Below are 27,629 nucleotides of genomic sequence, written 5' to 3' on the forward strand. Positions count from 1 at the left end.
TGAATTTCGCGCCTTTTTTTACTGACAAGATTAGCTTGACCAGCTATATGTATAATGGTTAATAAGTATAAAAAGTAATATTAATTAGTACATTTAGTACTATACATAAATATTGAGTTCTTGATCAAGAATGAACAGACATATCAGTTATTCATAAACCTGTACCTACTTATAATCCATTTGTAGTATTTTTTTCAATGATAAATAAGCAATTAGATGAAAGTAATTATTGATACTAAGAAGTTTTCTCAGTTTCGCAATGATGCACTTAATGTTTATACAAACGTGATTGTTAAATTATAAAAACTTTTCCTCGAAAATACTTAACACATACATATAATATTTTCTACATTTAAACTTTTAAATGTAGAAAATATGTCTGCTTCTGATTCGTTTTTTTAAATTATTTACTGCATTTTTTTTGATCTTGTATTATAAAATTAGTTAATATTAACGGGCTTATCTGAAATTTGACTACCTAACATCTTAAATATATTATAAGTATTTTTTTACCTTGTTCTCTATTTCAGTTTACATACAATCTTACTCTATGAACTACATACCTACTTGGGCATAGTACCTGCATAATTAATATAATCAGAAAAATCTACAAATAAAACGAAATGTAAAATTGAAAACAAGGTACCTACCTAAACATAGAAGTAAAAAGAAATTACCTATAAAACCCCAATGATAAAAATAATACCCCAGTAGGGCTTCCAAATACCGGACTTCTCACAATACCGGTATTAATACCGAAACTATCTTCATCAATACCGGGATCCCGGGATCCCGGTATTGGATATGAATCGCTTAAAAATATATAGTTTTATTAAAAAGGGGAATTAGAAAGGCTCACTGGAATACCAGATATGTCCTAAAAGCTATTACAACAATAAACAATCAATGCCGCCATCTGCAATAATTTTATTTCGCACTCCAGGTTGGCAATAATTTTATCCAATTTGTTGACTTCACCTCACCAGTCACATTTGTAGTCCAACTTAACCAACCAGACAACATTTTTTCAAATTTCCGTCAAAATTGGTTTGCCATTATTACAGTTATCCTTGCTCTTTCGTTTTATTTTTTTGATAAAATTATAAGAACTAATTATGTTAATGTTAATGTCACTATTATCATATTCATCACTCACATAACTTCAGGATTCATCCACCACCAACCACCAAATATTTATCTGACGCATAGGCAACGATCTTGTTTCAATAATAAAATGAGGGTTAGAAACCAGTTAGAGTTAGACCAAGTAAAGTCTGCAACGATTTTGATAGCAAACGCAGTACGCAGTGCAAGTGTTATTGTACGTCATAATTTCATAGAATTTTGACCTTTAAAATAACACTTGCACTGCGCGTGCTATAAAAATCGTTGCAGACTTTTCTTGGTCTAACTCTAGATGCGTCTGACGTTTAGTAAGCTTTTTGAATTTTTTGATACAGCTGAATATATTGGATTTAAAGGGTTTATACTGCGCATTTCCCTCATTTTTAAAATACCGGGATCCCGGTATTGCCTTTAAAAATACCGGTATTGAAAAATGCGTCTAAAAAGACGGGATCCCGGGATCCCGGTATTAGAAGCCCTATACCCCAGTGACACATTATCAGAATCAATTACAAATTGTTACATATTAACACCTTAGAAAATGATAAAGGAAAATTGTATAATGTTTCCATTCCAAGTCATAAACAATATTTTATTAGCGTGTGTTACTTAAATTTTATGTTAAACGTTATGGTTTGCTAGTTCAGTTATACGTTATACTTAACTTCTATTCGTGTTATTAAAAACGAGGTATCTGACAAAAATGGATAGGTAATTTTCTGCCACACGGAAATTAGTTAAACTAGTTATAGACGTTATAGTTAATATTAACGATAATCTCGTGTGTGGGTACAGTCGTCATCAGATATTCTGAGCGGCCGAGGTGCTCAAAAATATCTGAACACGCACTCTAACTCTAACGCCTTGATAGTAGAAGTTCAGATATTTGTGAGCACCTTGGCTGTTTCGATATATATGATGGCGACTGTACTGTCACGGACTAATTTAACCTACCTAAAAAAAAATTTAATCGTTAGTATCGTTACGTTATCAGTTAAGTATGTTAAGTAACGTAGTTATATTTACTATGTACATACAATATTGAAAGTATTTGATTGTTTTTTACTCATGAATATTTGAATCCTTAGAAAGGAAAAAAAGTTTTAACTGTGTAAAACGCGAAATGTATGACCTCATTAAAACGGTGTCGTTAAACAAAGGTGTGATTTAAACTCGACACTCTCGACAGTCGTGGAACAGGCGGAAACAAACACAATTGTGTCTGTCTGTTACCTCTTCACCCTTAAACCACAGAACCGATTTAATTTGGTACTAATAATTCAATGGACAACAAAGACTAATAAAATAAAAATCTAATTTATTTATGTGGAGTCTGTGCGGAAAGAGAAGAGTCGTAGAATGTATTGGATCCCAAACATTTCACGACTCTCCTCTTTCCACACAGACTCTAGATCAGGGGTCTCTAAACTTTTTTACCTGAGGGCCATATCTGGTGTATCTGGTTGCTGCTGTTAGGGCATCCTGGAGGGCAACATCTGGAGCCTGTGGCTCCCGCGGGCCGGATTGGAACGCTTCGCGGGCCGGGGTTTGGAGAGCCCTGCCCTAGATAGTTTGAGTTGAGAAGGAAAGCCTTAGGATAGTTTTTATGTCAGAAACCATCCTTTAATATGTGAAAATAGGAGTGGAAGTTTATATGGGGAATTTATAACCGCTGAACTGATTAGGTAAAATTTAGTATGGAGATGGAGATAGTTTGAGACCCGAGGAAGGACATAGGATAGTTTATATCAATAATTATATTCATTATCATTATTCCACGCAGACGCAAGCCGAAGCAAGTATTTAATAATTTGGTGCCACAATTATGTACAATAATGTATATGTATATGTAAGTAAACAACGCCATAAACTGCGTGGACCAAGAACGAGTGCTATTTAAACATACTTTTTAGGCAACTTAGCAACAAACAATACTATATCAACTATGTTTTTTTTTCCACGTATGTGTGGCTATGTTTATGTTTGCGTCAGTGTGTGCGTGTAGGCGTGACGGCGATAGCGTTATCGGTTCGAGCCTTGCAAAAATACACAACAAACATGCACAGTATATGTTGAAATTGTACATAATACTACAGGTGTGGTTTTAAAATAAGGCATTGTTTCTCGATAGTGATTCAATATCCGGTTCGCTTAACTAATCTGTGTTTAAATGAAATACGATTCCTCAGCTTTGTGTCGCGTTCCAGTTCTGGGTACCTAAAAATTATAAATTCTTATTTATAATGTAGTAGCTTTAATATAATAAACTAAGAGCCGCAACACTTCGATATTTCTCTTAGATTCCCACCATTCAGACTGAGCCTATTATGGGGATCATTGTACCTACTGCTTCTCTTGGAATGCTAATTTCTTGAAATAAATACATTTTACTATTTTTTTAAGTCTCGATATTATGTTTTCTTTTGTGGACAACTTTAAATCTACTACATATAGGTATTTCATGAACAACTAAAAGGAAAACAAAAACAGATCACCATTATTTTTGATAAACTACGATAACTAGCATACGCGTCTATTCTTTGTTTTTGGTAAAATAATTTACCTATCATCCGCATATTGTGTCTTAAGATAATAGCTGTAGTATTGTGACGTAAACACAACCAGCAAATACTGCAAATAACATTATGTGACTTGAGTGATTTTCTCGCCTTCTCTTTAAAACTAACAGGTTGTCTTATTTTGCAATGAACACTTGGATAATCAGTTTCAGTGCTATACCTACCATATGAGCTACCAAGTACCAAGACCGTACCCAATACAGCGAATATTTCCACCACATATGTGCCCTAGGGAGGCTCTAGTGACATCACTTACACTTCTTAAATGACTACGGTATCTAGAGAGAGAGAGAGAGAGAGAAAGAGAAATAAATTTTATGTAACACCAAATACATACATTAAAGGTCAATCAGTAAGCAATTACCTAATTAAGTTAACATTGACATAATTGATACAGCGTGGTGCTAAATTTATTTACATTGTATTTACTACTAACGACCCTCCCCGGCTTCGCACGGATTAACAAATTATACATAAACCTTCATCTTGAATCACTCTATCTATTTAAAAAACCGCATCAAAATCCGTTGCGTAGTTTTAAAGATCGAAGCAATAGGGTCAGACAGACAGCGGGAAGCGACTTTGTTTTATACGAGTACTATGTAGTGATTTACATACTGAAGCATCTGAAAACCTGGCTATTACTCTTGAGCGCGAAATTGCCCCTTCCTAGTGATAAAACAAAACAACCTAAATAACGCTGCGGCCTCGAAATCTAAATAGCAGCTATCAGCTATGCTTCCGACCTCCTTTAGCTTCCTAACATTCGGCAGCACGCGTATCTGATTGCCTAAATACAACTAAATTTATAAATATACGATACAAAAGAAAAAATAAAAGACCGATTCAGATTTAAGAACATTGTTACGGTTTTGACCGGGTTTTGATGCGCATTGAAATACGTCTTGGTGATTGATGTGCATCTAATGCACGAATTTAATAAAAACACGAATAAATTGATTGATTGATTCACTTTTTTCTTAAGTACGCAACAATCAGCGTGAGGGTTCTTAAAGTCGTGTCAAAATAAGATCCAAACCGTAACAATTCGTTAAATCTGAATTGGGCTCAAAATCTAGTTCGGTAAAGTCATGTTAAGTTAAATGTAATTGCGTAAACTTAATTTAGTGAAGTTATTTATTAAAACTATCACGCAGGTAATTACAAGTAGGTCGTAATTGGACCTAAAGAGGGAGAGGGGAATCGAAATTTCGTTATTTGCCTCTTTATCACTCTTGCATATTCCAGCGATAGTGAGGTTGACATTTCGATTTTCGCGGTAGACCCCAGTCATCTGCAAAAATATTTGACCCCCAGCATAGAAAATTTTGACTGCACGAGATCTAATCTAGGGTATAGTTTTCATTCGTATATAATCAAATTCGGGATTCCTAAAACACTTAGAATTCTTCGCAGTTTGCCTTCAAAGAAAAATAATTATAAAAGAACTTTAAACAGAAACAAAAACCGATCTTTTGTCTCAAAGTATTGTAATACCGGCCTAAACTTAAGTGGTAGCAAATTAAATAGTTAGGTATATTAATTTAAATTTAAAAGTTTAATTAGGCATTTTTTTAAATAATTATTACAACTAATTTAATTATTATCTATTTACTTATAATTATTATGATAAACTATTATCGATACTATAACATAAACAATATGAAAACTCTCTTAAAATACGGAACAAGGACACGTGAAATATTAACACAATTGCGTAAGTAACGGGATCAATACGTATGAATAACGAAACTTCATAAATTAGGTCAAACAATTATGCGAATAAAAAGTCAGATACCCACTTATAGTTTAATGAATACACAATAATACTAGGCACAATTTTCTCTTAGATTTTACATCTCTTAATATCAGTAGGGGGCTATTCATAAATTACGTCATTTCAAATTCCCCCCCCCTCTGGACATCGGATGATGGCAGCATGACGTAGGAGGAAACGGGGTCATTCGAAGCATGATTTTTGGATGATTTTAGGTCGTTTATCGTCGTATTTATCGTCAAAAATAGATGACGTAATTTATGGACAGCCCCTAGGTACATAATACCTAACTCTTTTGTTTCAGTCGAATAAAAATATGTCGTTCCGTATAAAAAGGGATATTTTGGTAGTCTAAGAAAATTTTATAAATCTGAGTGGGGCATATCGTATATAGGTAATGTATTAGTAGTCTGTATTTAAATTATTATTTTATACCTCCTCATATCTTAACATAATTTTCGCGTACCCATATCTAACTTTAATTTTAAGTTGAAATATGCACCTTATATACATCACCTAAGAGTTCAAATCATAAAAACAGATTTCCATCCCGAATTTTTCTCAGCTTATCGCAATAAACTCACAGCGCATCCTTGAAATTGAAACTTTATTTGTATCGCAGTAAGGTCGACATTTCTAAAGCAAAGCAACTCGTGTTACGACTTTGCGAGAGTAACTATTTTGTTATTATTGTTATTAAGTTGTTTTACTATATTTAGCGAGTTTTATCTGTGCTGACGTGTGTCAACATTGATTTTTTATTGAACATTCAATTTCGCTGACGTACGTCGCTATCTCACATAACGCATGTAATAATGGGGTAGGTAGGTACCCACAATCCCACAGTCGCCATCTCATATATCGGAGCGGCCAAGGTGCTCACAAATATCTGAACACGCCTCTATTGTCAAGGAGCTATAGTGTGTGTTCGGATATTTTTGAACAGCTTGGCCGTTCCGATTTCTCTGATAGCGACTGCACTAAAATGAAAATTCGATTGGGCATATTTTATACTCTGTTATTCAATTATCTTAGTCAACTGTACAGTGGTGTTGTTACTACCGTAAAATGTGCCTTCTTAGCCATTTCTTAGCTCTAAAATTAGCTTCAAAATTTAATTAAAATTTCAAAATATATAATGTTCTGGTAGCTATAGATGGTCAAGCAGATCTTGTCAGTAGAAAAAGGCGGCGAAATTGAAAAATGTAGGCGCGAAGGGCTATCATCCCATAGAAAATTTGAATTTCGCGCCTTTTTCTACTGACAAGATTTGCTTGACCATCTATATTAATGTAAACATGTTTATTTAAAACCAAGCTCAAGACATTTTTGCTAAGAAAGTGTTTGTGGAAGAATTTTGTCAGCCTACTTATTAAATTGACATTCAATATATACACTCTAATTAGAATTATTCATATGACAATATAGATGATATTATAATAGGGATGTTTCCTGTACCTACTTAAAATAAATTATTTCAAACCGTGCACCAAATAAAGCACCAGATAATTATTAGAAAAACATAGACAGTAGCTATTTTTAAACACAATTTGTATTTAATAAATCGGATTGAAATATAAAAAGCAGGTGAGTTTACCGTGACGTCACTACATTCGTTTTCATATAAATTCCATATTGTTTTGACAGTTCTAAAAAAGAAGCTGATTTGACTAGTAGGAATGTAAGTAGCCTATTCCGTAGTTGACATATTTTTAGTTTTTTTTTAAATAAGTTAAGACTAAATTAGTCAATTTTTATTTTTTTGGTTGTAGTTAGGCAAATTAATGTGTATTGCTTGTATGTTATTGTGTATATTCTTTTGTGTTAGCCAATTTGTATGTATAATTTCCAATGCGATGTAAATATTTTATATTGCTTGTGAATAAATAATATGAAATGAAATGAAATTAGAATTAAGTAGATTGAAATATAAGCCCATTTAAAGTAGGTAGAGACTGTCACTCAAATGAGGTTTTGATATCATTTTTTTAGGGTTCCGTACACAAAGGGTAAAATCGTGAACCGTGATAGCTAGACAGTTGAAATTTTCACAGATGATGTATTCCTGTTGCCGCTATAAAAACAAATACTAAAAAGTACGAAACCCTCTGTGGGCGCGGTTTTTATACAACTAACACTGATTTAAACTTTCACGATTTTTACACATTATTAAGTTGTACAACTATATATATTATTGTATTGTGGTCTTCTCCGAGAACACGGGGACAACGCCGTCCTCGAAACGTCGGAGGTAAATCTTAAAACTTAGATACGCGATTAAGGCTCCGTTAACGATTTTAGAGCCAAAATGTAAAATTGATAGATTTAGTCGTTGAAATTGTACTCCTTTTGTTACGTAGTATCTAAATAACAAGTATTGGTTTCTATTAACACGTCTTCTCATCTTGCCTTTTAATAATAAGGTCCCGAGCGTGCGTCACGACATATATGACGAGAAAGGGCAGTTTTTAAAAATTTCACCAAAAAATTATAGTTATAAATTATAATAAATGATATACAAGAACACTTTCAGGAAATGTTGCAGATTAATTAAGTATCAAAATTACGTTGAAATTAAGTCGATTTTCACGAAAAATGTTCACTTGTTTTGAAGTAATTTCTGGTGAAAATTGATTTCGTCTAACTTTCATTTACTCTTGTTCAATATCATATAACAAAAATGTAGTCTATGTAAGTTGGAGTACAGGATATGTGTAATACAAAATTACCATTTTTAGCAGTCCAAACTTTACGAAATTTACAAATAAGATCGACTAAATCAGTGCTTTACGCGCGTTTACCTAAACGTCCATGAGAAAAAAAATCATTACTAATTTAGTGAGTCAGTTTTCAAAAAAATTATCTGTACAAATGCAAGATAAGAAAACGTGCTAATAGATACCAGTACTTGTTATTTCTATTACGTAACAAAAGGTGCACAATTTCGTCGACTAAATCTATCAATTTTACATTTTTGCAACTAAAATCGATACCGGCCTCTTAAGTCCCGTTGTACAACTGTTGGAGCAAAGTTACCTACCCAGTGTGGAGCAAAGAATGCACATTTTACGGTATACGATATTAATTAATAATTATCTATGCATGTAAACTAGGTAGAGTTTGCGCATACTTGTAGGTAGGTACCTACTCATAGCGGTGTAAAACAGTTTTATCTAATAAAAGCAACATAAATTAAGCCATTTTCGCACGACGTTGTTTGTCGGTGTTGTTGCAATCCGCAAACAAATGTGCGCTAGTGATGTGACACGGGCTGTCGACAGAGATTTTATACATTAGAAATTATTAATATTTGGGAGACCGAGCTTTGCTCGGAAAACATATAAAAACTCAAAAAGGCGCGTTTTCCCACAGATAAAACCTAGCTAGATCGATTTTTCACCCCCGAAAACCCCCATATAGCAAATTTAATCGAAATCGTTAGAGCCGTTCCCGAGATCCCCGAAATATATATATGTACCTACATATAAATATATAAATAAATATACAAGAATTCCTCGTTTAAAGGTATTAAAGGTATTAGATAGATAGATTGTCACGATATTGCGTTACGTTACGTTACGGGATTAGGTACGATATAGCGAGAGAGATGGTGCTGCCATCTATACAACTCAACATCATCTTCCCCGCGTTGTTCCGGCATTTTGACACGGCTCATGGGAGCCTGGGGTCGGCTTGGAAACTAATCCCAGGAATTGGCGTTTTTACGAAAGCGACTGCCATCTGACCTTTCAACCCAGAGGGTAAACTAGGCCTTGTTGGGATTAGTCCGGTTTCCTCACGACAACAGTCTGTCCATCAACAGCCATCTAATCTATACCATATAATATACTACTTATACTAGAACTACATCGCGCATATCGGTGCAAAGAGGGAATTAAGTACTTGCTACGAACTACGGCGTAGCGCTACGTGATAAGCAAAGCAATAAAACATAAGATATGCATACATAACAACTTTTACTATGGGACCAACGCAAAATCACAAAAAATAGCTCTCCGCTGTACTAGGGAACACCGACATTAGATGGGTTAATCAACTTTTTCTTGTCAGACGTTGCTATCGGTACCTGAGTATCCTGAGCCACTCTTAAAATTCTAGGTTTTTCGTATTTAAATGAACCAAACTTGCATTTTATGGTAGTTATAAGACCTTTCCATAATGGGACATCTACGGAACTGAGCATGTTAGTAGAACATGGTACAGCAGTTCTTCTAACAATCTATGCTACTATTTTCTCCTCGCTGATGGGACAGAATAACAATAAAAAAATAGTTGATAGACCCAGATAGGTTCTTAATCCAAAAGGAAACAATCGATTTCGAGGTTGATCCCATCAACAATCTTGTTATTTTTTTATCGACACTGTAGTTCCTCGTGTTCCATCCCTACGGTTAAGAAACGCGAGCATTTTCCCATCACCATTGTTCCGCTCCGCAACAAACAACCTTACATAACCCATTCTCATGTATTACATTACATTACTTGTTTTAGCACATTTTATTAACATCTGTATGTGCAAATTGTATTCTTATAATTTTTTAAATTATTAATAATACTCTGGCAAGCTAACTTAAGAAATTCATCGCGTAAATCAATGGTTTTTAGGGTTCCGTACCCAAGGGGTAAAAACTAGATCCTATTACTAAGACTCCACTGTGCGTCCGTCCGTCTGTCTGTCACCAGGCTGTAACTCGTGACCCGTGATAGACAGTTGACATTTTCACAGATGATGTATTTCTGTTGCCGCTATAACAACAAATACGAATAAAACCTCATACAACAAACGTGATTTTTTTGCGTAATGGTACGGAACCCTTCGTGCGTAAGTCCGACTCGCACTTAACCGTTTTTTTTTTAATTTTTAACTTAATAGTTGTGCGATGATCTGTCCGAGCATTTGCGTCAGAGTTTTACAAACAAGAGCCCGTACCATGAGTCACTGACAGTGTCAAAACTGCATGACATTCACGCTATCGAGAACGTAATTTACTTTCTATATGCGAGTACGAGCGAGATGTACAGAAAGTAAATTACGTTCTCGACGGCGTTTATGTCAGTGCCAAACTGATGGTAGCCGTACAGGTGAAAATTATCATTTTTGTATACAAATATATTGTTTTTGATAATTTTGATATGAAGATAGCGTTATCTTACCCGGTTACATCAATCGATATAACCAAATTTCGGTACAAGATTATAGAGGATCCGTTTAAGATAAGCATAGACAAACGGACAGTATATACCTAGCTAAGCGGGTGAGGTGGTCAAAATGATCTCCCTTCACAACTAGTAGCTCTCCTAAAAGTCTATTTTTTATTCGGTAGACTAAAATGACATTTCATAGTATGAGATGACACATGATGTTCATACTATGATATGTCATTTCAGTCTACCGAATAAAAAAATAGACTTTAGAGGGCTATAACCGCGAAAATCGAATTTCTCACTCTAATTACGCCTTCATTGGAGTAAAAGAGAAAGATCCCCGCAATTTACGAATTTCGGTTTTCGCGGTAGCCCCTCAGACCTCGCGATAAGCTTAAGAATCTAGGCGGAAATCCGGCCCTGAGGTATATCTGTTATAGTGTTCAGGATGGCTCAGATCAGATCATATGGGACAACATGCCCGTTTAGCAATTAAGCACCGTTAAACTGTAGGTACTTACGCGTAAAGTAGGTACTTACCGTAAAATGTGCCTACTTTGCTCCAGAATTCGTTTTCTTTCTCATACGTCTACTAAAAAACTTTTGGAGCAAGATTACCCAGAGTTCTGCTGTTGACTGTACATTATAGTGCCTAATGCCTATGTAAGATACCTACTTAATCTTTAATATAATTTATAATTAAATAATTATTATACGATGGCTGAAACGTTCGACAAACCAGACACCACAAAACGTAAGGCGTCATCGGCGTCATCTATTACAGATTAGGTACAGCTGTCGAAACTACGATATTAATGATATTATGGTGCCGACTGTACGCTTGTTTGCCACCAGCGGTTAATGAAAAAAGCTTTGTCTCATCCGTTATCCAATAACTCCATTTTCAGCGACCGAAAGACAGAAAACAGAATTTATTACCGACTTGGGCGCGCAAACAACAACATTTTTGTATACCGTTCACATACAGCTGTGAAAACACGCACACACACAAAACAACCAGGAAACGTCTAGCGAAAAGCAAACAAGGGTCTTTTGTGTTGTGTAAACAAAATGGCGGCACATTCTTAACACTTGACAAGCACCGGCGAATTGACTTTCCAAAAATATCAATTATAATCTGACCCTTATGTCGGTAACAACTTTGTGTAATCATAGAGCGCTCTTACACTAGTTTTTCCATAGCCTTGGACTAACTAGCTTGGTAGGCGTTTGAGGTGACATCATGTATGCAATGCAACAGGCGTGACGCGACGAAAAAATGGTACAGGTTAAGTTCGCTAGAAGGCACCAATAAACTAAGTTGTCTGTTGGTATGAGGCCTGTGGTTATAGTTTGGAAATTAAGTCATAGATGGCGCGCGATTCAACTCTTAATAATTAGAGGATTTTAATGTACAGTCAGCAGCAGAAGTTGCTAAGCGGGCGAGGTGTTCAAAATCACCTTGACGCGCTCTTATTCTCTTAACAATAAAGTCGCGTCAAGATAATTTTGAAAACCTCGCCCGCTTAGCAACTATTGCTGCTGTACCAAAATTTTAATGATATGATACTTATGATACCATGCTTTTCTTTGCGGCCTAATCAATTAGGCCGTTTTGAGATGTTTAAAGTGTTCTAGCGCTTAATAAAACAAATATATCAAAACAGTCTGACACAGATATTAATAATATTAAGAGCCCGTTAACGATTTTAGAGCCAAAATGTAAAATTGATAGATTTAGTCGTTGAAATTGTACACCTTTTGTTACGTAATATCTAAATAATAAGTATTGGTTTCTATTAGCACGTCTTTTCATCTTGCCTTTTAATAATGAGGCAAAATATGACGAGAAGGGGCAGTGTGCATTGGGGTAAATCCGAAGACGGGGTAATTTAGAAAATGGCAAATATATACTAAACTAGAATAGCTTTCTACTGTGTAGCAACAGTACGCAAGATGCCATGTAAGCGTTGCAGTGGCATAAGTGTTGCTAAAGTATGAAGTGTTTCTAGTTTAGTAGATATTTGCTGTTTTCAAAATTACCCCGTCTTCGGATTTACCCCAATGCACCCTAGTGTTAAATTATACAAAATGATGTATAAGAACAGTTTCAGGAAATGTTGTAGATTGTTTAAGTATCCAAATTACGTTGAAATTAAGTCGATTTTTATGAAAAATTGTCACTTGTTTTGAAGTAATTTCTGGTGAAAATTGAATTCGTCTAACTTTCATTTACTCTTGTTCAATATCATATAACAAAGATGTAGTCTATTAAAGGTGGAGTACAGGATATGTGTAATACAAAGTAGATATTTGCTGTTTTCAAAATTACCCCGTCTTCGGATTTACCCGAATGCACCCTAGTGTTAAATTATACAAAATGATGTATAAGAACAGTTTCAGGAAATGTTATAGATTGTTTAAGTATCCAAATTACGTTGAAATTAAGTCGATTTTCACGAAAAATTGTCACTTGTTTTGAAGTAATATCTGGTGAAAATTGATTTCGTCTAACTTTCATTTACTCTTGTTCAATATCATATAACAAAAATGTAGTCTATTAAAGGTGGAGTACAGGATATGTCTAATACAAAATTACCATTTTTAGCAGTCCAAACTTTACGAAATTTACAAATAAGATCGACAAATTCAGTGCTTTTCGCGCGTTTACCTAAACGTCCATCAGAAAAAAAAAACATTACTAATTTAGTGAGTCTGTTTTCAAAAAAGATATCTGTAAAAGTGCAAGATAAGAAGACGTGCTAATAGATAAGATACCAGTACTTGTTATTTGTATTATGTAACAAAAGGTGTACAATTTCATCAACATTTTTGCGACTAAAATCGATGCCGGCCTCTTAATCCGTATTAAAAAAAAAATCATTAGTTTAAGTTTAAGGTCAAAAACCACGGAGGAAACGGTCGAGTACGTTTGTACGGAGAAATGACCACTGATCTTACCTCTAATGTTTAACCTCATTGGTAATAATAAATATCGTTGCAATGAATGAACCCAACTGAATCACATCAGCGAGTTGATAAGCGAAAGAAAGATGTTTATGTGATGAAGTGTAAATAAAGAACAACCGAGATAAGGATTTGTGTTGCGATAAACTTATACTTACCTGTGATTCATCATCATCATACCAACCGAACTACGTTGTATAGAATTAGATATGTACAGTCAAGTGTGAAAATATGGGTGAGAACTGGCGTAGGCACTAGTTTTTACGAAAGCGACTACCATCTGACCTTCCATCCCAGAAACTAGGGTTAGCAGGGGAAGCTAGGCCTTGTTGGGATTAGTCCGGTTTCCTCACGATGTTTTCTTTCACCGAAAAGCAACTAGTAAATATCACACTGATTTAAACTTTCACGATTTTTACACATTATTAAATTGTACAACGGGACTTAATCGCGTATCTAAGTTTTAAGATTTACCTCCGACGTTTCGAGGACGGCGTTGTCCCCGTGGTTTCGGAGAAGACTGAAAACTTAAAACTTAAGATACGCGATTAAGTCCCGTTGTACAATTTAATAATGTAGTAAATATCAAATGGTATATTATGTACGTCTTTAACTTTTCTTTTATTGTCCACAGAGGTGACCTTTTTCTAAAATGTGTGTTGACCCTACTCTCCCTCATTAAAAACTTTGATTAAAATTAAACGTCGGAATGCAGTTGAACGCCATCTAGCGGCAAATCCAGGAACTTTTCAAACGGCCATTTGACAGTTTATTTCGGTAGCTAGTTAGGACTAGCACAATAATGTTATGACTGCTTGTTTATCGAAACCCGAGGCTCGGGCCGGGCGGGTCGTGGCCCAAACAAGGATTGTTATAACACGCCGAATCAACAGCGTTTTATTGTTGCCAACACGGTCGTAAACACATGTTGTGTCGCGAACGACGATGAGGTGATTAATACAACTTATTATATACATATAAAGTGTCATTCAATAGAACTTGCTAACTATGTAAACAAACCGCCATACTAAAATTGACACTGAATGTCAATTTACTAGTAACTTTTGTTTACATAGTTAGCAAGTTCTATTGAATGACACTTTATCAATTTTGTGTCTGTAGAAAAAGGCAAATATGAAAAATGCCGATCTCCCATACAACTTTCAAATTTCGCGTCATTCTATTCTCCATCCCATAGAGGCATAGATTTTCCATGCATCGACGTTGCCCACGAAATTTCATAAAAAAGCTACATTTATATGGTTGGATATTTTATTTACTTTTGCCCAAAATAACCTTGTTACTCGTATTACTTCGTCCCAAAACTCCCAAATTACTCCGAAATGGGAGATCACTTTTTTTACGAAAAATCCTATCCTTACTTGAGAGTCTTGAAACTCTTGAAAGGGACGGTTTCGGCTTAAGAGAAGCCTGTACAGTCGCCATCAGATATACCTATAAGAGCAGCCAAGGTGCTCACAAATATCTGAACACGCCTCTATTGTCAAGGCTTTAGAGTGCGTGTTCAGATATTTGAACGCCTCGGCCGCTCCGATGGCGACTGAGCGCCTACCGCGAACCACGTTCGACGTTTTGCCTCCCTGTCACACTTACGTACGAATTTAAAAGTGCGACAGAGAGGCAACACGTCGAACGTGGTTCGCGGTAGGCCCACACCGGAGTGGGGTTTAGTGGGTATTCTCTTTCCCTCCTTCTCGCTAGGAGAGGGAGTCGAAAGAGGGAGTCCCACATACCCTCCCCCATTATGGCCTTGCCCCACGGCCGGGGAGGGATGCGTAAACGCATTCCCCACTCCGTCAACAAAAAAAAAAAAAAAAGGCCCTCTGTACCTACATACAGCAACACTCTTAACTGTCCATCGGCGGACCTTATTACTAAAAGCATAAGGTCCACCGATAGACAGTTAAGAGTGTGGGCGACGGTATTAATACGGTTTCCGTCACAGACTTACGCCATGCCACAGAATAAATAATAGTACTAAGTAGAGTCTGTGCGGAAAGAGAAGAGTCGTGGGATTTGAGGGCGCGCCAGTGCTATTTTATGGTTTTTGCTATGCTGACAACACTGGTCACGTGATTATAGTACGACAGTAAAGGTCATGATACTTGAATCCCTTTGTTCCGGTTTTTTGTCACGGCTTACTAAACGGAGCCTGGTGGTGGTGTCGGCTCGTCAACTCAATCCTCTGATTTAGCGCAGGCACTAGTTTTCTTCTACTCTCTTCTTAATTTGTTTAAAACAAACTCTTGTTTTTATATCTCAGATACTAAAGTGACAGTGCGATTGAAAAAACTACTAATACTAGTTTTAGAATCTGCCCAATACAACTGTCATTTTAGTACCAAACAAGATAGAATCTCATTTATGTACTGCCTAATCTGTGCAGGCCAACAGTTATTTTAATACAAAACCGGGTAGATCGGGTAGAAATTGCGGAATAGAACTGTAAATTTACTATCTGGGATATAAAAATAGTGCATAAGTAGGCCTTATTGGGATATGTCCGGTTCTCTCATCTCACGATATTTTACTTCGCCGAAAAGTCAGTGCTAAATATGAAATATAATTTCGTAACTTACAGAACCTAGTAAACGAACTTACAAATAAAGAGATATCTGTTTATTCTTTGTAATCGAAGTCTGAATTAAAATATTCAACGTCACTTATGTTTGAGCTAGCTTCAGAAGAACCAGGGAGACTCATAGAACTATCTTCATCTGAATTGGATGTGCTTGAATCTAGCACGTAGATTACAAACAAATTCATGCATATCACCTACATAGCGGTATTTTATTCGAGATACCTACCGTAGGTACTTTTACTCAATCCTGAAAAAAAATTACATATAAATATGCATAAAATGGCAAGTATCAACACTATTCGTCAGTTATTTTAAAGATCATGAATGACCGACCTGCATATTTATGAAAATGAATATAATTTGAACGAATATACTTACCGATTATGTACCGGAGACAAGTTACTTAGGGGGCTTATTAAATAGGTAATTATTTAATATTGAACAGAACATCAATACCCGTCAATAGTGGAACCACGTTCCGCGACTTTTTGTAAGTCGATATAGTCTACTTTTAGCCGTTTTCTTCCCGCTGACAAAACTGAACAATGTTAAATATAATTTTCCTTGTGGTTTTAAGTATGTACGGTTTTATCGTGTTTTGATAATATTTTATACATAAAACTTGCGGTTTTTGTTAATAAAAGTATACAATGACAGAAGTTTGTTTACTTTTTACAAGACAGGTGCCAAAGGTTTTGAAAATTTTATAAAATTGAAAATGTTAGTTCCCGTTTCTGCCACGACTCTTCTCTTTCCGCACAGACTCTACAGAAGACTCACTCTCTAACAAAACGCGTCTGTTACGGCACAGTTATCAGCACAGATATGGCCGCTAGGTGGTGACAGCGCCACGCGCGGCATATGGCTTTCCCCAAAATTGGGGCCGAACGGATATACTTTTAGCTACCTGTAGCAAAGCGATGAAATCGCGGAGTGAGACACGCCTGGCCGTGCTTAAGTCCGTGCTTAAGGCCTAGGCGGAAGTTCGGCCCAGAGGGCCTACCGCGAACCACGTTCGACATGTTGCCTCTCTGTCGCACTTTTAAACTTGTTCATAAGTGTGACAGGGAGACAACACGTCGAACGTGGTTCGCGGTAGGCCCTCAGAGGGGCTACCGCGAAAACAGAAATTCGCAAATTGCGGAGATGTTTCTCTTTTACTCCAAAGAAGGCGTAATTAGAGAGACAGAGACATCGATTTTCGCGATTATAGCCCTGTTTAGAAGGTTCAGGAACTTGCATGCAATATTCAGTACATTACTAACCTACAAAGTACAACGAATTCAGTCGAATACCAAATACCGCAATGTAACGAAAATCGCCTTGTCTAATGTAAGTTACATAGGCAAAGGGTTGGATAATACATATAGGTACCTATTTCAATTTAATTGCTCCAGTAGTTTCGGAGGAAATAGGCTGTGACCGCCGGACAGACAGACGTACACGCAGGAGTGATCCAATGAGGGTCCTGTTTTATCCTTTTGAGGTAGGTATGGAACCTTAAAAATAGTTTTTCCTAGGTCTAATAAATATTAAGGGTCACACGTAGGTAGGTAATGTTTAATGTTCGACCGGATGATGAAGAGTGCAGCCTTTGTGTTGGTCAGGTGTTGCTTTTGCAATTAGTCATAGATAAGATTGCAAGCATGACAATATTTAAAAATAATAGTAATTGTTTACGTAACGCTGATCGTAGGTAAAAGTCAATTTAGACGGCTTAGAAGTGTTGAGGTTCTGTAGTTCGAGTTAAGAGTTTTTTGGTGAATTAATTGCTTATTCTGCTATTTGTACCTACTATACAGGATGGACTAGCATACAACATAATACTTTACTCTGTAAATGTGTCTCTCGTGTTTTTATTTCTATGTACAATTAAAGTATATACATACATACATACAAAATCTTCTATCACCTCTATACGGATCAATTTAACCATTTTTAGTGCTTCGTACAAAACTTTGATCACGAAGCATTTATGGGATCACTTTGGTTTTGGAAATTGGTTAATTATAATTATACGTTTTTGTATGTAGGTCAAATCTACTTATGTAAGGATTTCCGAATATACACCAAAGCTTTAATAAGTAAATCGAAGTATTTAACTCTTGGGAAAACGAAGAATAATTTTAGTTCCCGTTCCTACTTCAAGAATGTTTGTACAAATAACTTGGGTATTTCAAATAATTACTCATTTCTTTGCCAGCCCGGTATGCAAGTTTCTGTGTTTTAGGGCAAACTATCGTAAGTATCTTACTTTGTTGCTCGCAGGAAAATTGCAATGTGCAAATACTATTACTTAAGTACAAATAATGACAAAAGTTGAAGGAAAGGCAATTTGGACTGTGGAAGGGCCGAGTGTTAAGTAGTTTTGGTGCATTTTTCGGACCAGCATATTTTCTTGAACCTGTGAAAAGCCTTTGACTCCACAACCCACTAAGGAACCCTCCTAACCCGCAATCAAACACGCGCACAGGACTATAAAGTTTATTATTGTTATTTCTTTCTGTTACAGATTGTATTCAAAACATTCGCCGGGCTCCGGCGCTGGCGCATTCGGAGCACGAGTGCAGCCCGGTGTGCCACAAGGCGGTGTGCTGGGGCCGGTATTATATGTGAAGTGCTGGACTGATTGTGCTGGATGTGTCTCCAGAAGGATGACAGTGGTGACATAGATGCCGATGTGACGGTGAGTGTTAAAGACTTGCCCCCTTTAGAAAAAAGTACAAATGATTATACGAGTATGACATTTTAAAAGTAAATAATTCAAATTCTGGTTACGATCATTGCCAGTTCAAGATTTTGTGAGGCAAGTAAAAAGGGCGATATCTAGGTAACCTTTCCAAATGTAATGTAAGCATAATGTAAGTAATGTAAACTAGTGAAGTGTAAGTAGTATACGTGTATCTTTTTTACAGTATATATTAGGATGTTTAATTTTTAATCTTTTTGGGGTTGCTTAAATAATGTAAGTTTTCGGTTACCAATATACAATAACAATATAGAAACATGAGATATTACAGAAAACAATGTTGTTTCCATACTTTGGCCTGGGGTCATGGGGTAACCGGTCGTGCGCTGCCCTTACTCAAAGGTTCCTGGCGGCCTAGCCAAGGTGACAATCGCTATCGCTTCGCCATCGAATCGCTTTGTGTCTATGTATCACTCTTCCATATTAGTGTGACAGTGAAAGTTGCGTTTCGTTCGCTACGAAGCGTTAGCGATTGGCAGGTTGTCTACGGAGCCTGACCTGCTACCGTTAGCCTGTTAACGTTATAAAATTATTATTGTACAAAAATATATGTTCAAAATAACATACAATTATGCAGTAAGAAGTACAAAGGCGAACTTATTCCTTTGAGGGATCTTCCAGTTAACCCTTGAGTAGATGAGAGGCTAGGATAACATAGCATTAGATGCCGTATATACATATGTGTATAATAATATGTACTTAAGTGCATATATGTATGTACTCGTACTTATGTACATATACACAAATACATTATTTCTTTACAGTCCGCTAAGCCAACCGTCTAGCTACTTCACAAATCAATTATTCCTCCATTTTCCTTTTCACTGAAAAACGTTTTTATCTAATATAATAGGGTATTGAATAGGATTCAATTCGAGCCGTGACTTGGCTAAATAGCCCGTGACTTGGCACAAATTTGGATCAAAACATATTTTGATCAGCTCTCCCTTCGATTTTGAAAATCTTAGTGAAAGACTTTTCAGAGCTATTTTTTAGGAGTCGAGACGGGTGCGTTGCCGAAATTGGTAAATTATAATAAAGGCCAATGTGGAAAAAGATAGTCTAAGATAAGGGAAGTCTGTACAAGCTCTTTCTTCGCTCTTAACTCTTACGTTTGTAGGTACAGTCACTTGCAAAAATATCTGACACGATCATATTTGGAGAGCCATAAGAGCGTGTCACATATTTTTGCGGCCTTCGAAGAGTAACATGTTAATTGCAGGGACTGTACAGAAATTACATACTCCACTATTTCTACAAACAGAAGAGGAGAAGAACTGAAGCTCTTCCTTGCGACGTAAATTACTTTGTCACTTAGATTAAAATATCTGGGAGACCAAGCTTTGCTCGGAAAACATAAAAATACTCAAAAATGTGCGTTTTCCCAGAGATAAGACCTAGCTAGATCGACTTTTCGCCCCTGAAAACCCCCATATAGCAAATTTCATCGAAATCGTTAGAGCCGTTTCCGAGATCCTCAAAATATATATATGTATAAATAAATAAATAACTAAATAAATATACCAGAATTGCTCGTTTAAAGGTATTTAGATATAAATAAATAATTATACAAAAAATGCTCGTTTAAAGGTACTTATAGGTAAGATAAACGTCACTGAAATCACAAAATCACAGTTTGTACATAATACCAACCCAATAATCAAACAACCAAAATCCAACGGCCGCACCAAAACGTGCCCGAATATTTATAAAATAAACGACTGTTGTCCAAGCAATCGATTGATGTTTTCAATCGATTTTCTTGTTTATAATATCGGTGGACGATCGATACACCGCTTAGTTTATCTTCTCGCTTATTCCGAGTTTACGTTCGGTTTTTGTTTTTTAAAACAGAGAATTGTTTTTGAATTTCGAATTTCATCTGAGATCGGGATAACGGTTCGGTTGAGGTTTTGTTATTGTTATTATAGCTTCTGACCGGTTATGGTGCAGTGAGTTCAAGTCGAGGTTCAAGTCCTTCTCAAAACGCAGCTTGCTGAAGTTGCTGAGCACTGAGCGGACGGCCGTGCGTGCCCGGTACCGTGGATACCTAAGTTATTGAATTGTTATTTTTAACAAAAAAGTAATCGATGAGTTCGATCATAAATACACACACAATACAATACATATACAATACATATTACACATTTATAGTAGCAATTTTCATGTTAATAGTTTAGTTACAAATTTTTAACGGTGCGTCTATAGACCTATGTTCCTGATTTTTTTCTATCGAGCGAAAATTGTTTAATAAGGTTTCGAATGATCAAAATTGCTATTCATAGTTTCTTCTCTCTTTCCATCCTGCGACCCCCTGCTGGAGTGTAGGGCTCAAATCTTTTTCTTCCACTTACTCCGATCCTGGGCAGCTTGGGTAGCCTCCTCCCATCCCATCCCCAATACACCCAGCTCTTGCTCCACAGAACGGCGCCAAGTAGATTTAGTAAAATATATTTTATTTATTGCGAGCCTATTGTGTCCCACTGCTGGGCAAAGGCCTCCCCCCTCTTCTTCCACTCCTCCCGATTTTGAGCTACATCTGGCCAGTCGCTCAAAAAGGAGTCGAAGTTATCCCGCCATCGCCGATGAGGTCTGCCGGACCCCCGGTTCGACTCACGGGGCACCTACTCTGTGGTTAAATATAGTATAAGTTTAAAAAAATAAAAAAATAATTAATCTGAAATATTATAGCTATTTTGTATCAAAACGAATCTTTGTTTACGAGATAGTTGTGTTATCATTGTTTACGCAGAGACCTATCTCCGCCGATAACAAGCGCAAACATAAACAAGTGTATATTATGTATTTATCGTGCTTTATCTATTCAATAACATGGCCACAGAATAAATAATAGTACTAAGTACAGAAGACTCACTCTCTAACAAAACGCGTCTGTTACGATCACCACAGATATAGCCGCTAGGTGGCGACAGCGCCACACGCGGCTTATGGCTTTCCCCAAAATTGTGGCCGAACGGATATACTTTTAGCTACCTGTAGCAAAGCGACGAAATAGCGGAGTGAGACACGCCTGACATGGCTTAGGGCTGTCATACGATGCTGTTTGAGGCCGGCCTTACACGGTCAGTTTTAAATTATATTTTTAGGGTTCCGTACCCAAGGGTAAAAACGGTACCCCATTACTGATTCTCCAATGTCCTTAATATGTCTGTCTGTCACCAGGCTGTGTCTCATGGACCGTGATAGCTAGACAGTTCAAATTTTTAGTTTAGGTTAAGATTTTTGTGATTTTTGTAAGTATAGGTTCTAAGATTTTCTTTATGGAATTAATTTTATACAATTGTCAACTGTGGATTAAATATCTATTAGTCGAATAAACCTTATATTATAATTATTATACTGTTCATAATATTAGGGTATTTTAGGGTAGGGGATTTTACGTGTATGTCTAAGTAAATATTGCATTGTTTCAGAGACCAATGGTGCAGCTACCTCTACTGGTGGTAAGTACCCTTCTTTTGTTACACAGTCGGATGTGCTACGCCGTAGCATCTAAGTAGGAATCCATAAGTCCGATTTATCACATGACAATTTAGATTGGGCCCGATTCCGATTTTGAACTAGATATCTATTAGACATCACCAAGATATGTCAGTGTCAAACAAGTGTCAAAAGTGACGTGTTTGTTTGAAGTAACGTCACTATTGACACTTGTTTGACACTGACATATCCAATCCATATCGTTTCAATATCTAGTATTTGACGTAGGTATCTTAAAGTTCAAATATGGCTGTTAGTCTTTAAAATTATAATCTGCGTTTTAGCGATTTAAGAATAGAGCCCCTATTTAAAGAAGAATTTCAAAGGCCCATATTGCCATATTAAGCAATAAGCATACTGACTACCAAATAATGAGTGATATCAAATATTGACAATAAGTATCGAACCTGCGACCTCACCGCTAAACAATAGCTTCAAGCTATAATACGAGGGTCGGCAACTGTTGACTGAAGGGCTTTGAGGCCAATTTAAACTTACATTGTGTCATCAAAATGATATCTTTTTTTTTTTTTTGTGAAATCTGTTTATTTCAAATAATAATAGAATTACAATTTCTAAAACCTAGTTACAATCTTTAATATTTAAGATTTTATTAACTAGGTAGAGCGGGGACTTATTCCCTAGTCTTAATTTATTATAATTATCTATTTATATATGTTTATATGTATTATATCTATGTGCTTACTTATTTATTAATTATTCTTGTACTATGGAATTCAGTTCTTTTTTTATTATATATTTAATCTTATTAGGTTTAAATCTAAATGCCAGTTGCGCGTACGTTTCGCTCGCGCCATGATGCATGTATGGAAAAGTGCTAGCGAAACAGCCATATTCGAGCTTTAAGATATGTACGTCAAAAAAAAGATATTAAAAACGATATGGATCGGATATGTCAGTGTCAAACAAGTGTCAAAAGTGACGTTTCTTCAAACACAAAACCATCCATATCGTTTCTATATCTTTTATTTGACGTATTTTAAAGTTCGAATATGGCTGAAATGCACGCGCGATTGGTATCAGTTAGATATCATTTTGATGTCGTAATGTAAGTTTGAATTGGCCTCTTTGTAATCTTATAATTTTGTAGTACCCGTAAGGCTCGTCTTTACGAAGTAATAAACAAGTCAGGGTCCCACCCAACTTAAAAAAAAATACCATTGACACCCCATTCTTCAAAATTGGCTCAGTAGTTTTGATGCTATGGTAGAAACCTACCTTTTTATTTTGCCACAGTCATATAAAAAGACAATAAGCAATAATCCACCAGTAAGTAAAATAGCTTATTCGAACCATTGAAAGTTATTTTAAATAATGCATATGTAAGTTAAAAACAACCCTAAAATAAATTATGGTCAGAAATAAAATTAACGTCACCGCAGCGATAAAACTGTTTTCAGCCATTTAAGGGGACAGTCGTAAAAAAGCCCGCGCTCGGACATTTTGAGAAATAACTACTTTATTGGCAGGTTATAAAAGAAGTTTGCATTTTATTGGTCCGGTGAAAGGTTTTATTTGAATTGGTTATTTTTAGTAAAAATAATAGAGTGTATAGAGAGTAATGTCATAGTAAATTATGTTACGCCTTCTACATTCTACCCGACTGTAGGCCAAAGGTTATGACGCCATCGCTCGAAAAGATTGCACCATACCTTTGGCCTACTGTCGGGTAGATGGCGTTAATTTCAATATTTAACAAATTAACACATATCAACAAACTAGTTGCCTGTTGATCGAAAAGTACAGTCAGCGATAAACGCTTTTATCAATAAATCCCAATAATATCAATTTTAGACATAATAAAAATAATTAAAAAACCCCTGCGCATTAAGCCAAATAAATCCATTTTATACAAAAAATACCTTACATCATTTTGGAAAATATCTGATACTCTTCAAACGGCTAAATCGATTTCTATCAAACATGTTGAGAACCACCGCAAAGAAACTCGCTTTCACCTAAGAAAAACCGGCCAAGTGCGAGTCGGACTCGCGTTCCAAGGGTTCCGTACATTAAGTCCGATTCATCCTTGACTGCACATTTCTAATAGGTTTTCCTGTCATCTATAGGTAAAGAACTATTTTGTGTATTTTTTTCAAAATTTATGCCCAGTAGTTTCGGAGATAAGGGGGGAATGGTCATTTTTGCCTATTTTCTTGACTATGAATCCTAAAATTATAAAAAAAAAATATTTGTGATTCTTACATTGAGCTCTTTCATTTGATAAATATAACACGATATAGTTTGAAAAACATTATTTTTTAATTTTCTCATTTACCCCCGACAAATGGCCTCCATATTTAAAATTCATTTATTTTCGTTACACGTCCGTCTTTGGGTCACAAACTTACATATGTGTGCCAAATTTCAACTTAATTGGTCCAGTAGTTTCGGAGAAAATAAGCTGTGACTGACGGACGGACAGACAGACACACGAGTGATCCTATTAGGGTTCCGTTTTTTCCTTTTGAGGTACGGAACCCTAAAAATCGCATCGAAATTGGTCCATCCGTTGGATAGCTACGATGCCACAGATAGATAGACATACATTGGCGTCAAACATATTATAACACCCCTCTTTTTGCGTTGGGGGTGAAAAAAAAAAATTGGACGCAAACTATTTGAATCTATATTTGGATAGAATCTATAAAGAAAATAGCTATGTAGTGTGAAGTAATTTCAAGTCGACTTGAAAGCCATTCGCACTTCGAAGTGTATTACTAGTCTAGAAACTAGGCGGACCTAGGGCATTGTTCAGACTACTACTTACTTGGCAGCCATTAACGGGCATAGGCTAAGAGCTAGCTGTCTTTATTTTAAATATTTTATATTTATTTATTTTGATATTTACACAGCTGTAAATATACATTTTACAAAGGTATTTTTACATATTAGGCCTTCAGCTTACCCATTAAGGCCATTACGACTTAATACTATGATTACCATATGTTGCATTTATATGGAGCATTTATTATTTCAAGTCTATTCTATACACGACCCGCATAAACTCTATCAAATAATTACTACATAGTATAAAACAAAGTCGCTTCCCGCTGTCTGTCTGTATGTGTGGTTAGATCTTTTAAACTACGCAAGGGATTTTAATGCGGTTTTTTTTAATAGATAGAGTGATTCAAGAGGAAGGTTTATGTATAATTTGTTAAGCCGGGGCGGGTCGCTAGTACAATATAAAGTACAAAAATTGTATACCTAACGATTTAAGTTTTATAGACTATACAATTTTTGTATTTTATAAATTATAGTACAAGAGCTGCACAAAAATACTGCAATAAAAATTAAAAATATAAAAAATACAATAATTGCAGCAAAATCCGCCCGCCTAACTCTCGCGAGTAGGCGTCTCTTATGAGCGGGCTGGGCGGCGCTGTACAGGGCAGGCCCCGCCCTCTCATCAGCGGGAGACTTATTTTTACATTTTTATTATATTTTTACTGCCCTATTTAGTCTTTTAACACCGTTAGGTAAAGCTAAAGTATTATTTGAAACCTTTATTCCATTAGGAATTTTTAGGGTTTAAAAGTGGCTTAGTAATTTTATATAATACGTCATTGGAGAGAAAAAACTTATCTTAGTACAATACTCATAGAATTAAATTTTTATATAGGTACAAAATACTGATAAATATCTTTATTTTTATTTAGTTTTTATATTTCTTACTAATTAAAATTAGTGTATTTGCCAAATATATTTTTAAACAAATATTTTCTATTTTGTGTGAGGTATATTTTGAAAGTCAGTTTGGATAATCATTAATCTTTGTAAGCATGATTTATAAACAAATAAATAATCTCTTATTTTTCCTGTATCAGCGAAATCAAAGTAGAGTAGATTACTGTAACAAAATTATTTTTTGTCTATATTTTTTTCTTGTAGCTATTATTATTATTTTTATTTATAAAATGGTGTTTCTACAATTCAAATAGCCTACATATTTTTACCAAAATAATTTGATTACACCAAAATTTATGGCTTATCTCAATTGAGACAGACCCCAGAACAATATTCTACAACAATATTTTTCCTCGCAATCAAATTGTCGGCGACAACGGCCTGGTATAAAGGATGTTCCTGGCCGCTCCTAAATTCTAATCCTGGATGACTGGTGGCCAATCGATGGCGTTAAATCATAGACCGATAAAAATGTCAATGTCCTAGCGGCGCGGAGGCGCGCGCTCACACCGAAGTTTGTTGGCGTACATTTAATGGGGTTGGCCGGTCGAAGTATTTAGCAGATGGCGCCATCATAGCTTACCCTGTCAATCCCTAGAATTGTGTCAATTTTTTGTTTTTTTAATGCCCTGGATTCCAGCCCTTTAAGCCAAATCTCATAAAAAAGGGGGATGCTATGATGGCGCCATCTATGCAAACCTTTGACAGTTGCCAGCTCCATTCCTAGAGTCTGTGCGGAAAGAGAAGAGTCGTGGAATGTATTGGGCCCCATACATTCCACGACTCTTCTCTATCCGCACAGACTCTAGGGGAAAAGTAACGGGGATGGAAATAATTTTGAAAGCAATAAAGGAGACTTTAAAACTGACGGAATTTCTTTATCTGCCTCTCTCGCGCATGCAAGAGTGATAGAGAGGCAGATAAAGGAATTTTGATCTTTGAACGCCGCGTTAGGCTCTTGGAGCTGATTTAGGAACTTGAGGGTTACGTTTCAGTGAACATCGAAACTAGATAATTGTATTTCTGAAACGAAGATATTCTTCAAATTCGACTTTCGCAATTTCTAATAATTTTTCGATTATTGGAATTTTATGTTGGCGGTATTTCTATGTGTGATAAGGTTTCCAACCTTTCTCTCATGTTTAACCACTGTAGAGTAATTTCATAATTATTGTAAACAAATAAAATATGTATTTTGTTCTTTTATGGAAGTTCTGTAACACCTTTTCATTTATGTTTTGTTTCAAAAATGTTACATATATGAAATAAAATTAAGCACTATTTATTAATATAAAAATAAATGTACCTACTCTAAAACGCAATTTCAATAATCCAAAAATTTCTAAAATAAAAAAAAATACAAAAAAGGTTAGCTCAAAAGCATAGAGAAATATAAGTAAAGAAAGAGTGGTAACTCCATACATCAGTTTTATTACAAAAACGCGAGTTATT

The 27,629-nt window shown here is 35.8% G+C and overlaps 1 protein-coding gene across 2 annotated transcripts in view; it reads left to right on the top strand.

Annotated features, from left to right (window-relative positions):
* The window catches only part of LOC134658340 (forkhead box protein P1), a 66,665-nt gene that overhangs the window by 5,505 nt on the left and 33,531 nt on the right, over positions 1–27,629 (top strand). For both annotated transcript variants that reach the window (XM_063513965.1, XM_063513967.1), the window contains exons 2-3: positions 18,729–18,902; positions 22,400–22,429. In XM_063513965.1, coding sequence (XP_063370035.1) covers positions 18,855–18,902; positions 22,400–22,429 — 78 coding nt within the window. In that variant the 5' untranslated portion in view covers positions 18,729–18,854. The remainder of the gene's footprint in view (positions 1–18,728; positions 18,903–22,399; positions 22,430–27,629) is intronic.

This window comes from Cydia amplana, chromosome 22 (genome assembly GCF_948474715.1).
Source record: "Cydia amplana chromosome 22, ilCydAmpl1.1, whole genome shotgun sequence".
In the NCBI taxonomy this organism is placed as follows: domain Eukaryota; kingdom Metazoa; phylum Arthropoda; class Insecta; order Lepidoptera; family Tortricidae; genus Cydia; species Cydia amplana.